The sequence below is a fragment of the Ixodes scapularis genome, unplaced genomic scaffold (assembly GCF_016920785.2).
Source record: "Ixodes scapularis isolate PalLabHiFi unplaced genomic scaffold, ASM1692078v2 PGA_scaffold2__306_contigs__length_199485367, whole genome shotgun sequence".
In the NCBI taxonomy this organism is placed as follows: domain Eukaryota; kingdom Metazoa; phylum Arthropoda; class Arachnida; order Ixodida; family Ixodidae; genus Ixodes; species Ixodes scapularis.
Window position 1 is genome coordinate 112,272,960 of NW_024609857.1, and position 23,847 is coordinate 112,296,806.

Genomic DNA, 23,847 nt, shown 5'->3' on the forward strand with positions numbered 1-23,847 from the left:
TGTTGAGACCGAGCTACAGACATCAAATTCTCTACAAGGTTGGAACGAGAATCGGCAACATTTCAATGAATCGATTTCCTTTTTCAATATGAGCTTACTTTACTTTAAAGGCGTTTAAATGTTACGGTGCCGACACCAGAAGTTAAAGACCCGAAAACCATTTATCAGGATATTTAATGGTGGCTCGGGTGGTTTTACATGCGTAAAATTTGCAAATGTTAACATTCAGATTCTGGGGTGTTTCACACCATTTCACCCGGCATGCTTGATTATTAGCATATACATTTCTGTTCTCTTCCCGAACGTCGGATTATATGTACGGCTGGATGCAAATTATTTTAAATTTAGGAGTAAATTATGTTGCATAATAAAATATTTAGGATCCTTTTCAATCAGTGTAAGTATCATAACATTCTAGCCCACTTTCTGGTCGCTGAGAAAATTTCAAGCTGTACCACTCCTTTCTTGTCACTGAGGACGCTTGAAGCTATAGCACACATTTTTTGTAAGTGAACGATTTTGAAATATAGGACCTACGCGGTTCTATACTTGTGTATTGACGAGCTAAATTTCAACCTTTAAAAAAACAGCAACATTATTTGAGGTGGCACATTGTTTTATACGGCCCGTTTTTATTTCTTTTTTCCTACTGTTTGAAAGACGAAATTAACTATATCTTAAGTGTAAATTGTAATAAACCGTAATGAAATATGCTTGCGTTCTACGCAGACGCATGGACCTTACCAAAGATGTTTGAAACAAATATGTGGGTTATGCATTTATTAATATATTCATGATACCTCCCGGGTCTATTCGAAATTTCCTGAAGCTACACAGTTTGAAAATTAGCATGAGCGCAAGCAAGGTTGACGTTAATAATGATGTGTAAGCTTATACAAGTGCACATACTGCACAAGATTATTATGTACGGCGGCAGAAAAATTTGAATAAAAACGTTTAATTTTTTTAACGAAGAAAAGTGTCGAAACACTAGTCGAGGATTTTATGACTCAGATAAGGGCGTGTTGTGTTAATGTTAAATAAAAAAACTAATGATTGCGATTAATGATTAAGTATGACTTTGAAATGGTTGCAGTCAATTGTAAATAGAGCACCGAACGTGCACTTCTTGAACATTTATGCAAAAACAGGAATATCAAATTAAGCAATTTCTTAAAATTACCTTATAGTAAAACCCGGGTCCTCTGCGATAAAATTGTATTGCATTTTGATAATTATTTAAAAGAAACACAAAAGATGACAGGGTCAGAACCAGAAAAATCAAGGAAACGCAACATTTTCCCGAGTAACATTTGTGGCGGCCCTTGGAAATATTATGTTTTTCTTTTTTTGGTTTCCTGTGTGTTTCGTGGTATTTTAATATACCTAAGGTCAAGTGACGTGAATTTACCCACTAAATTCGGCGGGAAAATGCATCAACAGACGGCCAAACTTCTGCGACATGAGGGTTTTGTTAAAAGGACGTATTTTTTATCTCGTGAGTCTAAATATAACGTTTATTTTACCCGAAAATTTAACTAAACAAGAAAAAACACGAAAAACCTCTGACCATGTCGTTAAATCTTTAAATTCTCTTTCAGCCGCCAAGCCCGTGTTACTCGTGTGGGCACTGCGTGCAATTGCAAGCTTGCCAGGTATATTCGCTCGCTATGACATCAGTAGTGACTCTTTTTCTGACCTTTATGAACAGAGCAAGACTGCGCGTGCATAGCGTGCATAGAAAACCCCTTTTATGCCAACGCTCCGGGAAGGAAGGTCTTCGTGGTACTTCGAAAATTATTTTATGCTGTCGTCGTGCACCAAATTGAAAAACATTCTTGATAGTCATGATCCTCGAGGCCAAAAAATGAGCATTTAATAGTTTTCACTCTCACACAATGCCGCTTCAGATTCCCTTAAAAAATAATTAATTTTTTAAAGGCTGTGATTTCTGCGCTTTTGTTGCAATATTTCTAGGTTATGCGACCTTGCAGACCCTTTTGTATTTAGCGCTTTAGTAGCGTACTGATTGCTTTCAGACAGAACAACCTAATAAAAAATATATATACATGAATTACTAAGGTGGAATTTTTTGGGATGCTCAGGAAAAAAAAGGAAAGTGTGGCAAAATGTAGATCTTATTGGCGGAACTCGTATAATGACTGCTCGACTACGTATAACTCTATCGGTGCTTCTTTTAAAGCATGGAATGGTTTTGACGTGAGGCATATATATATATATGTCTGAATTGTATGTTTTGAACTGGATTGTATGCTGAAACTAAATTGGTGTGCCAATTGGGTTTTTTCAATATATACCAGTGCTGTGAAATGCAGTGAATTCATAATGTTGACTAAGAAAGATGCACATCGTTCTCAGTATATCCGCGGGCACCATCATTAAGTTAATATGTTACTACTAGGGATGAGGGAACATTAATATTTTCGAATACGAATCGAATACGAATAGTTAGCTTCGAATATTGAGTCGAATATCAAATAGTGAAAGACAGTTGCAATTATTTACAGAATTTTGATTTTCACATGTTGGAACTACACTTAATTTTTCTTTTCTTTTTTTTTTTTTGAACTGCAGAACTACAGTTGATTTTCTGCATGAAACTTGTAATCTTCCCTAGTACCAGAATTCTCGTTTTCGCGTTTTTATTCTCGTTAACACCAGTGAGGCACTGGTGTTAACGAGAATAAAAACATAAAAAACGAACATTCTAGTTGTAGGGAAGATCACAAGTTGTCATGTAGAAAAAACAACTGCTGCACATGGTCAGGTAGGAGGCGCTCCCTTCGAGCAAAAACTACACCTCCTGCCACAAAAAAAAAATTCTCACTTGGCACTGAAGTAGCAGGTATTGCCAAGTATTTAATGCAAAGCTTCGCCAGACTCGGATACCTTAAGCACCCGACAGTTCGCAACCACTCACACGGATCACTCTCTCTCTTTAGCAGTGCCTCCTCTACATACCCTACAACTTCCCATTGTGAAGCTGAGACCACTTTGCTTTCAATTGTACTTTTGGCTAAGTGGTCAAATTCTTGCCAAACATTGCTGACGGCGTTGATTCTTGCTCTTTTGACTGTGTTGCAGCTTCCGGCTGAGTTTCTTCTCTAACATCACATGAGGCTAGCTCTTGCAGCACCAGAGCTTTTAGCCGTAAAAATTTTCCTTTTCAGCTTTAAAAATAGTGCACCTGAAGCATGGGTCCAAAAACATAGCAAGGCATGCTTCCTTGTCCTCTTTATACAGAGTGAACCTTCCCTTGATGCATCTTATCAGTTCTGCGGGAAACGCATGCCCAGAGGAGTTACCTAGACAGTGGAGCACACCAAAAATCACAGGAACTTGGGAGGACAAAGACAAATACTTCTCAGCATTGGCAATAACAGTGGCATCAAGCAATGGCTTCAATGCTTGTACGTATTCAGAAAAATTCTTCCACTCTGATGAACCAAACCCACCGATGTCACAGTCTGAGTTAGCAAGCTCCGCTGTGACTGCTTCCTTGAGTTCAAAAACGCGAGACATCATTCGATAGTGGCTATTCCATCTCGTCTCCAAGTCTTGTACCAGACGTAGTGCGTCCTTTCCAATGTTCTTTTGAGACTGCTCAAGCCTTTTCTGAGCTGATGAACTGTGCTTGTAATTCCCCACAATATGCCTCACTTTCTTCCAAAGGCGATCAATGGCCGGCGAAAGGGATCTCGCGTCATTAATCCCCAGTTGGAGCGTATGCGTGAAGCACGCTCTTTCAGTCCACGGAAGTCTCCTTACCGCAGCACATATGTTGCGCCTGTTATACGTTACGATGAACTTCGTACATTGATCGGATATCTCACAGTCATGGCACATTTTGTCCAGCATAGTTGGGATGTTCACAGCACTGCAGCCATGTGCCGAGTGTTTAATTTTAACCACTTCATCATGAATTTTCCAGTGAGAAGATGGCTGGTGACGCTCACGTAACTTTCGTTAGCATGCGATGTCCACATGTCGCTTGTGAAGGCACTGTTGAGCTCTGCTTTCACCTTCTTTCGGGTGCCGTCATACATCCGTGGCACAAGCACGCGTGAGGGCGTAGAATGAGATTGAAGGCGATTGTTCGGGAAGGGCTTGTGTCAGGAGTTTTGTGAAGCCACGGTCTTCCACAATGCTGTAGGGCTGTAAATCAAGCGCCACAATGGCGGCCACATTGTTATTTAGCGCTCGCGCCCTCTTTTCTGCAGGCTCCGTGGGGCGCACGAAGTACGTCAGCGTCGGTTGATCTTTTCCTGGCGTATCAGCAATAATCCCACGATACACTTTCAACAACGTAGGACGTACTTTCAGATGGCTGACAAGCGGCGTTGTGTTACCTGTGGGCATTTTAAGCGTTGACTCGCATGCTGTACATTGCGCCATCGATGCCGTCATTCTCGCAAAATATTTGAAAATAGCTCTCCTCTCTCTACGTTTTGGTGCCGTTTCCCGTTCGTTTCTCCGCTTCGCAGACGGTTCCCTGCAAACACCTCCATCCGCCATAACATGGGTGTGCGAACGCGAAAGTGAGCAGTTTAAAAAGTCAGGATTCACAAGGGATCAGAAACTCGCAGATTACCGCTACTGACACCATGGGAAATAGTAGGGCAGAAGACGGCATGACGTCAGCCGCGTAGCCTCCACAAGCCATGCTCCCTTGACGCCTCGCCTCTTTATCATTTTCCTCCTTACTCTCCTGACTTATCAGCCCAACATGACCACATCACGTGACCGTGGCTAGCCTTCGTCTAGCCTTCGATCTGATAAAACCTAGTGGACGTATCGGGCGCAAGCCTGCAAGGAATCCTCCTACAATCAAACATCCATCTCGCACGTGATATGTCACACGCACGGAGCCAGAGAGATCTGCGGTCACGCTGGGCACAATATCGTTTAAACTTTTTATGACTAGGCTTCATAAATATTGCAACGTGCCCCTTTCTAGTACTTCTAACCTCCCTGACTAACACCAACGCCACCAGTTTAGGTTGAAGCCACCATGCAGCTATGACGCTGTCAATGGGCATTACATACCGAAACCGAAGCCGTAATCAAAACTTACGCTTCTGAATATGTTCTCGAATATTCAATTAATTTCGAATATTCGTGTTACGACGAATATTCAAAAACTACCAAAGACTTAGTTTACGAATCGAATACGAATAGTAAATGTATAAGCGATTCGTATTCGAAATTTCGAATATTCGCCCGCCCCCAGTTATTACTACAGAGATATACATACCACTATAGATTCTTCCATTTAGAAACACAAGATAGTTCCCGGTCGCTCCGTTTTAGCATTCTTTATGAGCCTGTTGATGTCACATATTTCAGGGACGATGAAGGTCTACGGAAACATCGAAGTTGAGGATTTAGAGAGCTACTGATGATCTGTTGTTAAGCGACACGAGGAGATCGGTCTTCGAAGAGAAGTAATAAAGATATCACAAAATAACTTGCTAACCAGTCGTTCAGCTATTCACCTGGAGGACTGATCATAATATATTAAAGCGATAGCTTTAGGGAGCTTTGTGCAGAAAAGCTGGCGTCAGCGTCGATGTCGGCGTCGGTGGGACGGGAAAATTTTGATTGGTTCATGAGTATTTCATCTGCCTTAAGACAAAGTTCGAAGAACCTTAAGCGGAGCGGGATCGAGCACACGACTCTTCAGTTACGAGCCAGACACGCTACCCGCTAGGCCGCTAGGCGACGCAGATATTTTTTTTCTGTATTACTAGGCCACGCAGACACGCTCGAACGACTTGCAGACATGCTTGGACGGCTTGGCAACGGGCGGGGTTGTATATTTAGCTATCGCGTTCCACTCTTAAAGGCGGACCTTCAGCGTCCCGTGTAAGTTTGTGTGTTTCTTCCGTTGACATGCGTGTATTGCCTGGTGTCAAGCATTGGCCGCCGGTGGTACCACCAGTGGGCTCCCGATCCACGATCGAGACTAGGCTACTATAAAGATAGCTGAACGAGTGATTCACCAAAACTGTGTTGCATTTTTTTTATAAACGTTACAAGAAGCGGAGGTATGGCGTTCTTTATTGTCCTCTTATTTCACCGCAAGTTGGTGTTGACTTAAACTGACAACAAATCCTTCTTCCGACTCTCAAAGAAAATATCCATAAAACAATAAAACATCACAAACGGTACTCATTTTAGAGTCCAATGACATTGGGGGGCAAAGTTAGACACATGATTGATATAAAATTTTATACTCACCTGACTGAATATGTTTGAACCATGCGCTTGCATAATCCAACAATCACAGATCTCCAAAGAGTCGGCATTCTCCATTAAACAACATTTTATGCTGCAGAAGTTTAAATTTACTCCTACGTTGCTTGATGTGTAATTTGCCAAGCCCACTCTACCCTTGAATTTTTTTCTTAACCACAACAGAGTGAGGGGCCGGCACATCTACGTAATGCCTTCTCCCTGCCCCTACTGCGGTGTGTATCAAGGGGTCTAGAAGAAATGTAATTTCGGAGGTATTAGAATGAGCAATTATCATGTCTTTTGACGACTTCTGAGTAAACGTTCACACTCACAGCTCTCTTTATTTTGATGAATGCTCTTACCCCTGACTCACACTGAAAGCGGATCCGCGTTCGCAAAGCGGTTGCGAACGCGTTCGTATAAAGATCCAGTACAATTTCACGCGCCCTTGATGTCATCGAGTGCGCGGGCAATTGTACTGGATCTTCATACAACCGCGTTCGCAACCGCTTTGCGAACGCGGATCCGCTTCCAGTGTGAATGCGCGGTTAAAGTTTAAGGGGTACGTCGCTATTCATGGCAGACCCAGCCAAGCGACTCTGACGTAACGATTTCGGTTACCCCATCTGTCATTTCGCAAGTTCAACAAATAAATAGGGGGAACCGGTTATCGCAGGATAGTTTGCAGTTATGTTCGAGAAGAATAAGTGAGGGAAACCTGAGAACCATATTACCACTGTCTCCAAAATCAGGATGTACATCCGCTTGTCAAATTTCCCCGGTGTCAAAGTTTTAATCCAGGCAGAGTTTGAAGACATAGTACATTTTCGAGACCTATTCCGGACGTAATATTTGTAGCAACTGTTACCTTTATTGGGATATTCTGCCCGTCATCACAGATAATTTCTACAAATGGTGGAATGTTTATCAACTTCAGATGTATGCTCAAAAAATGGAATGAGTCTTCAACAGACACTCTGCACCGTCGTCGACAGATTTGCCCTGGTTTGTGTTGTCATTAAATGCAGGTTCTCCACCCTTTCCTTGAGCCGTTTTCTTTCGAGCCTGCAATATGCGGGACTTGCATCATTATCCACCAGTACTTCCTTGCATCTGAAAACGAAAATACTAACTCATAGATGGTGAAGTAAACTAAATCTCATAGCTTATTTTTTGTTAGTTCAAATAAATGCTATCATATTTACTATAAATACATAAGAGAAACTATCCGAGTGCTGTATCTCTTTCTTCTGGCAAAACGTTAATTAAAAATATGTTTCAATACGAAAGGTGGTCAATTGGGGTACAGGCGTGATCCCGTTTGCCCCGAATGATTATCCTTCTAAAACGTAACCTCAAACGCTGCATTTAACCATAGGCTCATCTTATAGTTTAACCCTTTTGCTCGGCACATATGTAAAAGTTAATAAAATTAGTTTTCCGATCTAGAATTCATTTTATTTAAACTAAAAAAATGCTCAGAGAAATTAAGATATAAGTATGGCGCCTAAAAGAAAAATAATAAAAATCTTAAACCGTCAGTTTTTTTTCCTATGCCGAGTTTCAATTTTCATCAGCTCTTGCAAAGAAGCAAGAACATTTAATGAGAAGTAATACATACGTTTCATGCAAGTGACGCACACCTGCGATCAGAAAAAAAAAACGACTAGTCATCAGTGCCGGAAAGCAATTAATCTCTCGAAAACGTCCCCTATTATGTCGCATAAATACCAAAAATATAAAAGGATTTTCAGGAGGCCATCCCGACAAGCGGATGTCCTACATATGTCGGTTAAATAATCATGTTTTAAGCCCCTCTATAAACAAGAGTGGCGTTTACACGTCAACTCAGAAAACGTGAAGATATATATAATTTTGGTTGCCCTATGTTACTTACATACAGGAAGATGCCTTCTGCTTTTTTTGCTTTAACATCTTTACTGAGTCACCATTATTCCAGTGCAAGCATGCCATACCTGGAGGAAAATCCAGCTCTTCAACGATATAAAAAATATAGCTTCGGTAAAATTTTCATTTTAATGTATACTGCAAAATTAAAAAAAAAAAGTTACCAAGATGAGGGTAGTTTTGGAAAAAAATAATATAGGAATTTCTTCTGTGATCGTATTTAAAAATGGAAGATTTTTCGCATCGAACAGTTCTGGTAGATGTCATACTGGAGCTTTGAGTCGTACCCAATTTCTTGTGGCGCAGTTAAAGGTTATCGATTCAAATCGGTGAGTTTCGGACAATACGACGCCTACCCTGAGGTTTATCAGTATGCTCCGAAAGCTTTCCCATAAGTAGTATTTCCCAGAATCATTTTTGACTTAAAGGTTCGCTGAAGGTGTGCAAGTGACCATTCAGAAGCATGTGCTAATCCAAGCTTTGGTTGGCAAGTTCCCATTGATTTCCTTTTGTATAACCAATGGTGGCCATAGTGGCATGGGTTTAGAGCTGCAGACAAACGTAGAAAAGTTCAGAGAGCCGCAGGAAAAAAGGCGTGGGGTCTACTTTTAACAAGAAATGACATGGAGGGAACAGTCCATTCTAAAATGAACAAGTATATTTGTCGACTACAACAAATAACACCAGGGATCAGAAGGTTTCTTCAACCGCTAAGCAAACACGAATGCATAGTTTGCTAACAGCGAAACAGCGCCTGACGCCCTTTATGTGTATGCTGTTCGAAATCCTTTCTAGAACAAACAACAAGGTCACTGGACACATCTATTTGCGAACAAGCAGTCCAGCTGTATGCACGGAGTGTAGTACAAGGCTGCCAAGACTGTGAGCTCGCTTTAAATTCCAGAACTGTTTTTGCCTTGGGGACATAGGAGGGAAAGGGGGCACGCCTGCTATAGAGCCACAAGAGGCCCTTCGACCCGCGAAGAGCCGCAAGCGGCTCGCGAGCCGCAGTTTGGTCACCCCTGGTACAGCCCGTGTGTAATCTCACAACGAAACTACTACGATCATTTGGCTAATCTTCCCTAAAAAAAATCTTTCAAAATAACATGAAAAAAAAAAAACTTAATAGAAAAAATTACCACGACTTATTCTAGGTTCGTTAAGAGTCTGGAAGCTGGCCTATTTACATGGAGAGCGTTTGCCATGTTTCTTACAGAAGTTTTTGGTTTAAACCTCGTCTCAGTGTTAAAGGATAGCCCCATGTGTCGGAAAATGAGGTGGAATGCGGACTTATATTTATGACTCATGGCATCAGAAACATTTTGAAACAATCCTGAAGTGTATCACTAGAAAGGTTTAATATACATTGAGAGTTATGTTAAATGACTTGAAATTTACAAAATACACAGGATCGCAATTTTGGTAGCTTTTTCTTTGTACGGAAGCTTAAACTTCTGTAATTTCCAATTCTTCAAGATTATTCAAGACATAATTCCTTTGAGTCTCTTACCACTAAATTAACTTGCAGTTGAATGGTGCGTTAAAATGCAACGTTTCCAAAGAACACAAGCGGGATTGATGAAGTCCAAGTCTAAATGCGTGCCAACTCTAAATGTGAATGTAAACATCCTGCATACCAATTTTGTTGGGGATTGTGAGATCATATTTGCAACACGACGTGTATTTTTTTCCCAACTTAGCAACTTTGTATTTGGTATACACAACTTTATTGGTACCAATGATGTGTGACGTTTTTCTTACATAAATGCAACAATGACATCACCAAGTTTTCTCATAAAAACACTCTGGATTTCGATCAAGCTCATCCCCAGGATATACCATCAAAACATTCTGAATTTAGACCTTCAAGGTGGTGAGTAAAATATTTAATCCTTTTTCCATTGGGACAACTTTTACATGTTAAGCGTCTCTTCAAGTATTTGGTGTAATATTTTCTTAAGCAAAGCGCGATGTACATTGCTGAGGAAACATACACTCTTTACACGCGTAGCCTAATTGCAGAAAAATATAAATATCTAAATGAATAAAAAGAGCTGAGCTAAGCTAGTCATGTTAAAAAAAGTAATGAAAGTGATATTTAAGTTTTATAGAAAGAAAGCTAATAAAACAGTTGTATAACATATTCTTTTACGTGAAACGTTCCAGAGATTTATGAAATTAACGACAAATTATGATATGTTAGAGTATGATACATACTGTTGATACATGTGTAAAAGCGCCCGGCAAGCCCTGAGCCAAGCCATATGAGTATAACGCAATTGTTTTCCAGATTATATTTTATATGCTTGAACTCTATTTGTGATATAAAGACGTTGTTCTCCTCGTTCTTAAAAACAACTTAATACACACAAGTTTAGTGTGCTTATCATTTAAAACGCTTTTTGAATTCCGAGTTTTGCTTTCTCCAGAAGCCGTCTTACTGCATACGGTCTCAGTGTACGGAAACGTCAAAAAGTGCTCAGCATCTCTACTTCCATACCCAGGGGACAATGCTCTCCTCTTACATTAAATATTGAATTGCAAATCAGCGTTCATAAACCTTTTGAAGCAAAATACCAATTCATAGCAGTGACAACTAGCGCTATCGTTGGATGCTTGTACAGATAATTGTTCTGTAGGTTTTCACCAACGTTATGTACGCAAAGACAATATATTCGCAAGCATGTAGGCGCTTGATAATTTAAAGTGATTGTGTGGGTTAACATTCCGGGTCAAAGTAAAGCGTAACCTCATGTCTTTATAATATTTTGGTATATTATATTGTAGTTAATGTATTTATGTATGAGAGGACTATATTGTTATCATAAATGAATATACTTTGCAGTATGAGAGACGTGTCTATATCGGGGAATGGTGTGCAGGCCAAAGTTTCATAGTTGTTTTGTTATTTTGTTTGTTCTGCAGAGAAAAAATGCGTTTTCATCGCTCCAAAGACTCAACTGGTGGTTCAGTTTTTGAACCCCTGCTTCAATTTCCTATTTAATTTTTGCGGTACAAAACCGATATTCCACATTTATGACAATACGTGCGAATAACAGTCTTAAAGCAATCACCGGCGGATTTGCAAAGTTCAATTAAATCGCCGTCAACGTAAATGATAGTGACGTCTTGGTGCAAACAATACTGTTCACCTTGCCGCAATGAAGGCAAAAAATGCGCTCACCTGACCTGATTTTACTACCTCAATGAAAACCAGTGATGCAAAATGTAGAGAATCCCGCGTGTTGACTAGAAAAAAAGGTGCACATTTTCCTTGATATATACGAAGGTACCATTGTTAAAATTGTTTTATTGCTAGAGAGATATAAACAAAAACACTATCAACCCTTTTATTTTTATAAACAGAAGCCAAACAGAAGTTGGATGCAAAGAGACTTCTAGTCGCTGCGTTTCAGCAGGCTTTCCGAGCCTGTTAATGTCAAACGATTGAGTTATGATAATGTGCGCTAGGGGTTCAACTTGCTCTAGTATACTGTCGCAAATTGAAGCAGGCAGCAAATATCCAGAATAAGTTGTGCATGCTAGGTAGCTTGTAACATTTCTCAGTCAGGCAGACGAAATAATAAGTCAATTACGGCGTATTTCTTTTAAATTCATTGCATTAAAAACGGTGCTAAAACGGCTTTGAGCATATATTTATGTGCACGTTCGGTCACTGTTAGCGCTAGCACCACACCTGCGCTTCTCAGCATGGGGGATTTAAGTGCCAAACGAACAAGGTACACCTGGAAAACCGTGGAACGGCAGGAACTATGCAGTAAAACTGTATCTGTAACTCCCTGTGAATATAAGATCCAAATAAATTTAAGGTCACGTAAGTACTGCTTTATTCTTCCTTGTTTTTGCTAAGATGCTTGATCTTCGTTCAAAACATCACCCGCACACTCAAACTCTTTGAGATCAAGTGCCTCATAAAAGCTGCCCGGCATAGAAAATAATAGAAAGGACGCCGTTCACAGCCCATGTCCTTTATAATTTACGTTTTGGATGTTTTTAAACACTCGTAAAGATGCAAGACGGGGTAATATTTATATAGTAACAGGACTGGCATATTGGCACTATATAAGTGTCACCGGAACACTGGCGAGCCTTAATCACACTCTATATTCCTTTCGATTGTTATTTTTCTTAAAATCGTAGCTTGTTTTACACACCCATTGTGGAATAGAGGTTTGGGTCTGACATATAGCGAAGTTAAACACCATTGACTGACGAAGAAAAATGCGTTAACTAAAGCAAATACTCCTTTACAGTGTTAATAAAGGTAAATACGATTTAGTACGACACAAATGACGAATGTGATCCATGTCATTTTCTGGCAAAGGGACAAAAGGTACGCGTGTTTTTCCATAGGAATGCACAGGAGCGCCGCAAAAGTAGACTTGTTGTTTTCTGATTCAATTTTCCTCCCGGAAGCCGCATAGACTGCTGCACCAGTTGAACTTCTAGCGCACATTATAAGAATTCTATGGTTAAAATGTCTTGGGACAATGATGTTCTACGTAAATAAAGGTATGAGGGATTTAGCGAGGTACTGGTGTGTATTATTCAACTATAAGATAGAATCGCTCGTCTCACAAGAGTAATAAAAATATCCTAAAAATCACTCGTTAACTAATGCTTTAGCAAACCAACTGATGACTGGACATAAACTATTTTATGAATAATACAAAAAGCGGTGGCACTGTGGGTTTTTTGTCTTTTATTTGGCAGCAAGTTGGCGGAGACGTAAATTGTCAACAACGCCTCCCTCAGGCGCTTTAAAGAAGGGACAAACATCATCACAAGCGACGCTCTCTTTACAGTCCAGCAAATACTCGGAGGCAAAGTTAGTAATACCTGACTGATATGAATATGCGTAGTCCGTGCGCTGGTACAAACTAACTATCACACGTTTCCAAAGACCCGGCATTTCCACTTAAGCATTACTTGCCGCTACAGAAGGTTAGAGTTATAGTCATACGATGGTTTATTTGGGGTTAAACAAGTCCACTCCGCCCTTGTAGTTTTCCATTTCACAACATTGGGAGGTGTAGGCCCATTTCCATGGTGCAGCCGTAAGGACCTTGAATTCAGAAAGGGGTTACATTAAATTTTCACGCGAACGTTGTTTCGCAGAAAGATTTTTCTATGTTTTCCTTTCTTTTCGGAGGTCCGGTAAGAGGTGGTCAAATATTACAAATGGAACAATAACGGCGGCCGTGGATTGCCTGTGCCCTATACCGAATTCGTGGTGTGAACGCTGGTTTTTGGGTTTGCTGCTAAGTTGTCATTCTTCATACATTTTGTTAAAACTAATAGTTAACGCAACCTCTTGCTCGTCGCCAGCCTCTGCTATTGAGCCTTAGCGTTTTTTAGTTCAGGAAGACACCTCAGAGCGAGCTTATAAATTAGTGCGCAGACGACAAACAGGCTGGTACGGGTTTTGGGAAATACACGGCCTCCGATTTTGCTTTATTTTCAATATTTCACCACCTGAACTTTGACCTCTAAAATTATAGAGATGAGGCTTCTGCTGAGACTAGATTCGCGTGTACCATTTCGGGTGTGTTCATTTGAAATTTGAATTTTACAAGGCTTGCCAAATATATTAGTCCTTAGGGCCACACCCCGTATGTATTGCCTTATTCCTGTCCCTATATTCCGACACGTATAAACAGGACTGGAAGAAAATGTAATTTTTACGGAATTTGAATAAACGATTAATATGTAATCGAAAGAATTAAGAGGAAACGTTCTCGATCACAGCTTTGTTTGCTTCAACTAATGCTTGTCGTTATATCCAAGGCGTTATGACGTCAATCATGCCACATTAAGGTAAACAACCCTGGCTTAAGGTTTTCAGTGACCACACCTGTCGTTTCGCAAGCTTAAGAGGTAGATTGACGGAACGAGCTATCAGAGCATGGTTAGCAGTTATATTTGGAAACAACGACTCAGGACAATCTGGAATCAATATTAACACTGCCTTCAATATCAGTGTGTAAATTCGCTTGTAAAGTTTACCGAAGTCGAAGTATTAAAGAAGCAATTGTTTGAAGACATATAAGATTTTCTTGGCTCATTTAGGACAAACTATTTGTGGCAACTATTCGCCTCGTGTGGATAATCTGCTGATCATCAAATATCAACTCTACAAATAACGGGATGTGGAACAACTTCTGGCGTAAGATCGCAAAACGAAACTGATCTTGAAGAGACAATCTACACCGCCGTCGCCGGTTCCTCATTGGTAAGTATTGCCATCAAACAGGTTTTGATTTCTTTGTTTGAGCTTTTGTTTTTTTGAGGTTGTGTCTGTAATATGTGAGAATGGTTTCACCATCCGGGATGCCACACTTCCCTTTCTGAATATATGAAAGACGGAGCGCTGGCACGTGGGAGCTGATATAAATGAAGTCTCGTAGCTTATTTTTTGTGGCGAAATAAATGAGGTTCGATTTTAAAATAAATCACACAGGAAACACCTATTGAGGGGTGCATATTTTTTAGCCAGCAAAACGTTTAATAAATATAAATATTTATAAAAATAAAAGCTAGTTACTTGAGTTGCAGGCGTGATCCAGTTTTTTTCGAATGATTATTTTCTTTTAATAACATTAGCCACGAACGCTGAATTTCATCATAGCGTGTTATTATAATTTTTGCATTTGAATCCCGCACGTCGGTATATGTCATTGAATCAGAGTTCTTCTACCTAGAAGTCCATTTAACTGGGCCATACAAATCATATTTTGGAGATTTTAGCAAGGCGTGTGGCCTTTAACAAATAAAATTAATGTACAAAAACGTTATAATTTTTATTTTTCTGATCTCAATATACAGCTCATTGAAACGAACTACAATTTTGTAATTACCTTTATTTTAGATAAATGGTACACACATGCGAGCATAAAAAAAAACTTCGCAAGGCAATTAATCTTTCGAGGACAGCCCCTATCATAAAACATAAAAACCTAAGGTAATAAAGAGATTTTCAGGACGGTGCCCCGAGAACCGGATGTCGTACATATGTTGGTTAAACATGCTTAAAGCTTCTATATAAAGTAGAGTGGTGTTGGCGCAGGGACTCAGAAAACGTGAGCAAGGATTGAATGTAGGAACCTCATTATCATCTATACAAAATGATGCATTTTGCTCTCTTGGGGATAACGGCTTTACTTGGCCTGCACTATTCTAGAGCAAGTACAGCATACCTGGATCAAAATCCAGCCCTACAAGAATATCAGGATGAAGCTTCGGTAAACTTTCAATCTTTATCCATGCCATAGAGTAATCAAAAGTTACAAAAACTAAAACTATCATTGATATTAATATAAAAAAATTGAGTTCTCACCACGTTTCAAATTTTCAGATATTTCCCCTCAAAGAGACATGGTACATGGCCTACCGAAACTTTGAATTCGATCCAGTCTTTGGAGGAGACGCTAAATGCGTTAGATTCAAGTCAAACGGTCCAGGGGCAGACGGCACTTACCCTGCGGTTTTTCAGTATGCTCCAGACTTTTCCGCGTGAGTAACCTTACTCTAAACCAAACTCGCTCTCGTAATAATTTTTCTTTCTACAATGTATTTTCTCTAGGCTCACATAAACCTTTGAATGTGTACGTTTAGTACCAAAAGGTATTGTATTACAAGATGTCCAAGCCCCACTTGCTTCCCTTTATGATTGTCCGTGTGTAAGCTTTAAACGGAAGAATAGCAATTTCTGTAATTTCGTAAAGGCATTTTTAAAAGTCAACACTAAAAGTGTACTAGTAATATAAAACCGCGAGCGCATATGTCACTCCTTATAACTTTGGGCTCTCGTTTATTCGCATTGGTAACCTCAGCAGTGTTGCTTGTAAATTACAAAATGTTAATATATTCACGCCGTCACTGAATAGCACTGTTTTACAAAACAATGCAAACCGTGCACAATGTATGAATCAAGGCATCACAAACCTGTTGAATCAATCCCGTTGTTCTTTAGTGGAAAGCTTTGGCATGCCCTGCAATGTTTCTTTTATGCCTCTCAGTTAATGGAGTACACATTACCACTCTACTGATAAAAGTGTCCTCACGCGAAAGCATATCACTGCTACATCTTTCGCAACTAGTAAGGTATTTTATGGTGTGCTTCACTTGGGGATCTTACTCATTAATGAGGACTTATAGCATATCATCACGTTGGAAGGTGACGTTTTGAAAAACATAAGCGAGATAATTCAGCTGTAAATTAGTATCTGCACACCCTACATTACAGCGTAGATGGGAAATTCGGTATCCAATTGAAAACCATGACTTCAAATTTATTCGCAACCAACCGAATGTATGTTCGGCGTACCCAACATTAAACAAGGTTAATAACGTCCGGCCCTTTCGTTTCAGTGATGCAACGATTACCCCCATTTTATCTCCAGGCTACACTATAGAAAATGTTCTGAATTTCCAGGCTCAAGGTCGTGAGTAAAACATTTCTTCTTGTATGCTTTGGGGACTATACTTCTACAAGCTATGCGTTTCGGCAGTTATTTATATTCATTATGCTCCTAACTAAAGCTTGATATAGAGGGTTAGTCAAAGGGATTGCTGGCTGTTCGAAGGGACACTAGAAATCAGTTTCTAAACGCATCAAGCCAAACATTTGCACACAGGAGACCAGCGAACGTGCATTAAGGGTATACAAATTTCACCGAACAAACCTACCTGAGCGGAAACTTAAAACTAAAAAACTTGAAATCGCTACCTACGGTGGACATGTGCTAACTACATAGGTATCTGACAGGCGCAACAGTCGACAGATGCTAGCCATGCTCTCCGCGTCGAAAGGTGGGGGTTGGCAATGAGAGCACCGAGTACCGGAATTTCCAGGGTCAGCTCCGGTGATGACGCCACTTCTGTCGGTGGATTGTATTGGATGTGTTCATTCTCGCTGAGGCGCTTCACCTAGTCCAGATATTGCCACCGAAACTCCGCCTGAAAACATCGGCGGACCTCTTTCGTCCTCGGTACTCCCCGTACGAGAGAGCAACCTTCTCTCGCACGTTGGGCGCGCACCACGAAGATAACTTGCACCTAAAAACAAAACGGATAAACGTTGCAGAGAAGAGAAAAGGCACGGTAATAACCAGCTCGTGCTCATCAGACGACGACATCTACTGGAAAATATATGTCGAAAAAAAAGAACAAATCTTTATAATGCAAATAAATGCAAAGGTACAAGCGAGCTGGACCAGAATAAAGGAAATAATCCCTGGAGAACGCGAACAGGGGGAATAAAGAGCAAACACAAATCTCGAAACACAGTAAGGTGACTGGTGCGCGGCCGAAAAAATCCACCTGGTCCGGGTATCGCACCAGGCGGATTTTTACGGTTGCGCTGTGTTTGGAAATTTGTTTTAGTCCTTTGTCCCCCTTTCCTCTTCTCCCGGGATTATTTTCGTTATTGTTGTCCAGCTCGCTTGCTCCTTTGCATTTAATTGCATTATAATCAACCTTAAAATGTAGCCATTCACCCTTGTTGCTGTTAGACTGGTGGCAGCTGATAAAGTCTGTTTGTTCTACTGACGTCTAACCCCTGCTTAGCTCAGTTGGTAGAGCGCTTCGCTGGAAATGAAGAAGTCCCGGGTTCGATACCCGGACCAGGTGGATTTTTTCGGTCGCGCATGAGTCATCTAGCTGTGTTTGGAAATTTGTGTTTGTCCTTTGTCCCCCTTCTCCAGGGATATTTTTCGTTGTAACGAATCTGTTTTATTTTTTTCTCGCTTTATCTTAATTTGTTTCCTTTATTTGTAGATTAAAATAATCTTGCGGTGATAATTCGTGCAGCGAAAGAACGCATCGCTTCTGGCTCAGAAACGTTGTCGGCTATTGCCGAGCTGTAAGGAAGTGCCCGTCGATGCCGCTGGTAGCCTAATGGGATATTACGTGCCGCCACCTGCCACCTGTTGCGCCGAGTAGGAGCCTTTAATTAGCAGACGGCCGCAGTTTTCAATTTATAACTTTTTATTCAGGTAAGTTTCTTCACTGAAATGTTTTATACCCTGAATTCACGAATTCACATTCTTCAGCAACCTGTGTGTAGAATATTAGCATGATGCATTCAGAAACAAATTGATGCGGTCCCTTCAAACATCCGTCGATGCCTTTCGCTCATCCTTTACATCGGTGAGTGTGGAATCTGAAAATACCGGGTTCTGTCGGGCGATGTTTGCATATTAGTAGTGATTTGAAGGGAAAGAGAAGTGGCAGAGGAAATGAGAGGGATTACGTTTCGACCAAACAGTATTCTTCATATATACTAAAAGGGCAAATGGCAGATTAAAATATATACAACGTATATTCAAAAGGCGCAGGAAACACGCCTCAGATGCGACGTCATGGAGTCAGAGAGGAAGACGGAAAATTTGTCAACAAATATACAAGAGGTCTGTAAATCAGTAAGGGGAGGAATGCGGACGAGGTGAAAGCTTAGGGCACCCCGGCTGACCACGCAAATTATAAAAAAGCGGTAGGCAAGGGGGGGGGGGGGAGAGAAAGAGAGAGAAGCTGGCGGAAGAGGAATGTCTAATAACCGAAAGAAAATTTCTTGTTGACACCGGAATGGAATTCCGTCTTTAGGTTAAAAATTAACCTGTTTTCTTTCTTTTTGCGTGAGGTGGGTGTGTGGAAGCCTGATTTGATAACGCCTTCTCCCATGTTGAGTTCGGATTCGTAGAGGAGGCATGTTTAGATACGTCTGTGGTGTGGTCATGTTTAAGTTGGCCCGTTCTTTCTGGTGTAACTAGTCAGCGGTGTTCTCGGAACCGTTCGTGGAGTCGGTGGTCAGTTTCGCCGACATATGATAAGGTCGAACAGAGTGTGCAGGAAATAATGCATATCAGATCAGAAGATTTACAGGTGTGATTGTCAGTGATTCTCATTAGCAAGTTGGGAGGAGGACCGGTGTGTTTGCACGTAAGGAGTTTCGGGGCGCCGCATGGCGTGGTACCGGGGAACAAAGTCAGAAGTTTCGTGGTCCGGTCGTGGCCTACTAGAAGGCAGCGTAAGTTGGGCTGTCGACGGTAAGTTAGGTCGGGTGCTTTAGAAATAACTTTAGGGCCTACGAGCTGAGAAGTGGCGTTCATGATTAGTTTGCCGAGCCTGGGTATGGAGGGTTGGTACTCGAAGATGAGGGTGTTTCACGGTGGTTTAGATCTTGGTTGGGGATATAGGGCGTCGTGCCAATAAATGTCATAGACGCGCCTGCTCGCATTGCGCAGGAGGCCGAGTGGATAACTCCGTTCAACAAAGTAGGCGGTCATCGTCTTAAGCTGATGACAGAAACTGATGTCGTCGCTGAAAATCCTACGAAGGTGGAGAAATTGTTAGAAGGGAAGAGAGTTGATCTGGGGATCTAGGATGGTTGCAGGAGAACAAAAGGTAGCGATAGCTCTCATTTTGTTTATAGAACACAGAGGTGTGGAACTTGTGTTCGTAACTAGTGATCTTTAAGTCTCAGAAGTTGACAGTGGATTTAGATATCAGTGAGGTAAACTTGAGGAAGGCGGGGGCGTTATGAACTGCATTAGTGAAGCTGTCAACTTTGGGAGGGTGGCCGAAACCAACGATGTCGGCAATATTACGATTATGGAACGCTAGGAGAGGGTTGGGGAAGGAAGTAAAGAACAAGTGTTCGACGTAGCCGACAAAACGTTTAGCTAACAAGGGGCCATCCGAGTTCCCATCGGTACACCACATTTTTGGTAATAGAAGGAGCTCTTCAATTGGAAGTCATTTAGAGTTAGAGCGAGAGAGCCTGTAGTCCTTCGGCGTAACGAATTATCATGTATTGGGATGTGACGTCTATTGTGAAGAGGGTAGTGTTGTGAGTCGGTGTCAGATTAGACAGGGGGGCGGATAAGTTGGGGAAAAGGGGTTCGTAAAAATCAGGAACAGAGTGTTGTCGGAGAGCTTCCTCGATGCAGAGATCAGTGCGCCAGACAACCACTGCTCCGCTCTTGTCGGCTTGCTTGATTACCAGGTCAGTGCGGTTTTGAAGGGATTTTAGACCAGTAACGTCTTGTTGGGTGGCGTTGCGGGATTTTGAGATTAGGTTGCTAGAAGAGTTGGCAAGGATGTTACGGCACGTCTGTATTGAATCTGTATTTTCAGGGCGTTTGGCCTATAAAACTATTCATTTAATGTTAATAAACAACCCTTACAAAACGTTGTACATATATTTATTACTGGAAACATCCCTTGGGCTAATGCGTAATGGCTCTAAATTAAGATGTGTTCAAGTATAATAGATGCTGATTAAACTCAAGGTTACTTAACTGAACAACAAGAAATAATGAATACTTTATTTTTTATACGAGAGAATTGAGGGAAGTATAATTTTAATTATGAAATAACGAGGATGCTTGTCACTTTCTTGAAAATATTTTTTACGCGCGCCTAATTGTCATAGTTCTCTGAAATTAAATAAAAAATTCGTTTTTTTACTCTTATTCTTCTTTTTTTACAGAAGCTGCTTCTGTGCAGGGAATCTCAGCCTACACCAACGTCAAGAAATGCACTGTGTTTCGATTACCGTACGCAGGGGGTAATGCAGCCATATCTGTCTTTAAATGACGGTTTGCTAAGAGAGGCTTACACATTTTCCAGAACGTGCTAATGCACTATATAATACTACTATCACTTGACGTGCATTGATCTCAGTGTCCCGCGCGTTGTATTGTCGTTTTATATACAAATAGCAATTCAATCGCAAGTAGTAGATGAATGACACTTGCACATGAATCGTCGGAATTCGCGATTGTGTACAGAACAGTGTGGTTTAGTCCTTTACAACGTACTTAGCATTATTATAATTTTGATGTATTCCTCTGGGACAGGACTACAAGGTTTTCTAATGACATTTTGTTTCTATTTATAATAAACTGACATTTCTTTGAAGTGGATATGCCGGCCAGCGTTTACATATTTTCACGACTTTTTGTCTTTTCAGAAGGGAAATGCGCACTCCTCGTCCCTGAGAGCAAACTGGATAGTATTGACAACTGCTGCAATTTTATATTTGATCTCCTCTGCGGTAACAGTTTGAGGTTCAACATTTCTGACAGCACCTGCGAATAGCAAGCTTCAAGTGTTCACCATCCTCATCAAGAAAGTCAAGATGTAAACACGTAGAAGATGGGTTGTGGTATTTTGGTACAATAAACGCAATTTCGAAGTTTGTTGCAATACAGGTTTGAGTGCACTTATTCTAATTTTACTTCCTTACTTTAAGCTAGGATTACCAGATGTAAAAAAAAGCCCGTATTATCCAAAAACAAAAATGCAGGGCGCCATTCTTATTATGTGACCCAATGCCAGCATTGCGTTAATCAAGGAATATAACATATACGTGAAGTTGACAAACCAACACTACATGCAGTGCTCGTTCTATTGTCATCAATGTTAATAAGCTGCAAAGGTAGCACATGCGCGCCTGATGTGAATGAGCACAAGTCATGCCGCGGTACAATCTAAAAGCCACGGGCTCTAAATTAGGAATATTTCCACTTCGCAAAACTTCCTTCGGCACCACATAATAGACACTCATGCTTGATTCTATCTAGTGCTCAAAGTTCTAAAACGGGACCTTCGCACTGGAGAGTGTTTCCTCAGTGGGCAGAGCTCATTAACTTTTTCACCACAACAATTTAAATCGAAACTACGAAACTACAATTCGTGGCAAACTGGTTTCTAGAATGATACTTGTGAAATGTATCGAATGGGTACCGATATCAAAGGGTACCCGTATTAAATATCGCCATGTTAGCTAAATAGGTCGACCAGTCTGCAAAGCTTTCGAATTTCAAACTTGTTTTTCAATAGAACTTGAAAAGACAATGACCTAATTAAATTAGGGTTACCAAAAGTAAAAGCTTAAGAACGCCCAGATTGGAGGAACATCTCTTTCAGCTGGTAAGGACATGTATAAAACATAAAGGTTTATTAAAAGTGTCTAACTCAAATTAATGCAATTGTCCTCGTTTTTTTCTCTTTTTTTTCTTAAGTGTCTTCAACTTTAACTTCAACGTTATGGTTTCTCCCCAGAGGAGAGGGGGAAGGAGAAAGAAAAAGCAGACTGTTGTCGCTTGGCAGAGTTTTCCCTCCCCACCAGCAACAAGGTAAACTATTTTACATACTAGTGACCCGTAAAACAAGGTTTACATAGGAGGAAAACACGCAGCATTAAACAGAAAAAAAAATAAAAAAAAAGATCTGAAATATATCAACAACATTTCTTGCAGGCCGGAGGTCCCATCACGAATACGCAGAAATAACACTAGAGAAACAATGACCGAATATCCTTTCTGCTCAAACTCATCAAATCCGTGCCAAATCTATGTGTACGATTTATAACATTAGGCAACGAGTACTGCGGCATCTGGAGGCAATAGTCTGTTCTCGAGCGCGGCATTGACCATGTGTCAAAACAACGGCCTGCATATGCGGGCACCCACCGCTTTATATCGGCGATTGATAGAAAAACCAGTTGATTTTGCCTTACAGGTGTTGATGTACTAGCAGAAGTTTGTAATTGTAATGCTCTGAAATTGAAACTACACGAAGGTTTTTTGAAAAGTTGTAATGTCCGAGCGCTGAACTCCACATCGCACATAATTCGGATTATTCTCTTCTAAAGAACAGGCAAGTAATGCACATTTGTAACCGTTGCGCTACCCCAAACAAGGAAGCAGTAATTATGGCAACTGTAAAAAGAGATGTTATAAGAAGGATTAAGGCCGAAATGGGTGATATATGACGGGATTTATAAATTATGCCCATAACGTTTAAAAGTATGCCAGCTATACATCGTACTTCGGCGTCCCAGATCACGTACTTATTAAATATCACCCCAAGAACCTTCACATTTTGTACGAAGTCAATATTCTATCCTTGCAGAGAGAGCCATTGAGTAGATGAAAATAGTGCATTTTTGGATCGAAAACGTATTGCTTTCGTCTTATCTGCATTTTTTATTAAAAAGTGTGAGATTCTCCAGTCACTTATCTGCTGTAGAACGCTATTTGCCGTACGTAAAACCTGGTGGACAACTTTTGCCGAAAAAAATAAACTGGTGTCGTCTGCGGAAATTATTAAATCTGCACTGTAGTCTATATTTACTATATCATTGATGTACACGGTAAACAGTAGGGGTTCAATGATGCTCCCCTGTGACATCCCTGACGTCCGTTTCTTTAATCCAGAGCGGTGACCATCTATCGCAACACACTAATGTCAATATTTAAAAAAAATCTTTCGATTATTGTGCAAGTTACTTTTCGCAACCCGTATGCATTTAATTTTTGAAGCATAGTTTTATGATTGAGACGGTCGAAAGCCATTGAAAAATCAATATGAAGACCCCCAAGGTAATCAATTTTCTTTCGAAGTTGTTTAAAATCAGTTCCTTTTGTTTTAATAGCGCAAGTTCCGTCGAATGCCCCTTCCTGAAGCCACACTGGCAAGATGTTAGGACAGTGTTCTTCGCAGAATGTATATAATCTAGCATGCATTATTTCCTCTAGCCCCTATGAAAACACTGGAAGCACAGAAACAGGTCTATAATTTCTTAGGTGTTTTTTATCCCCAGACTTGAAAATAAGCATAACCTCAGAGTCTTGCATTTTTTTAGGAAAATGA

At 40.6% G+C, this 23,847-nt stretch overlaps 1 protein-coding gene across 1 annotated transcript; it reads left to right on the forward strand.

Annotated features, from left to right (window-relative positions):
• The first annotated feature begins 15,308 nt into the window (after positions 1-15,308).
• Positions 15,309-21,288, forward strand: LOC115317427. The gene is made up of 5 exons (XM_029977078.2): positions 15,309-15,428; positions 15,542-15,699; positions 16,558-16,631; positions 20,678-20,755; positions 21,161-21,288. Exons 1-5 carry the CDS (start codon positions 15,312-15,314, stop codon positions 21,286-21,288), a joined length of 555 nt encoding a protein of 184 aa, XP_029832938.1. The 5' UTR covers positions 15,309-15,311.
• Positions 21,289-23,847: the final 2,559 nt, after the last annotated feature.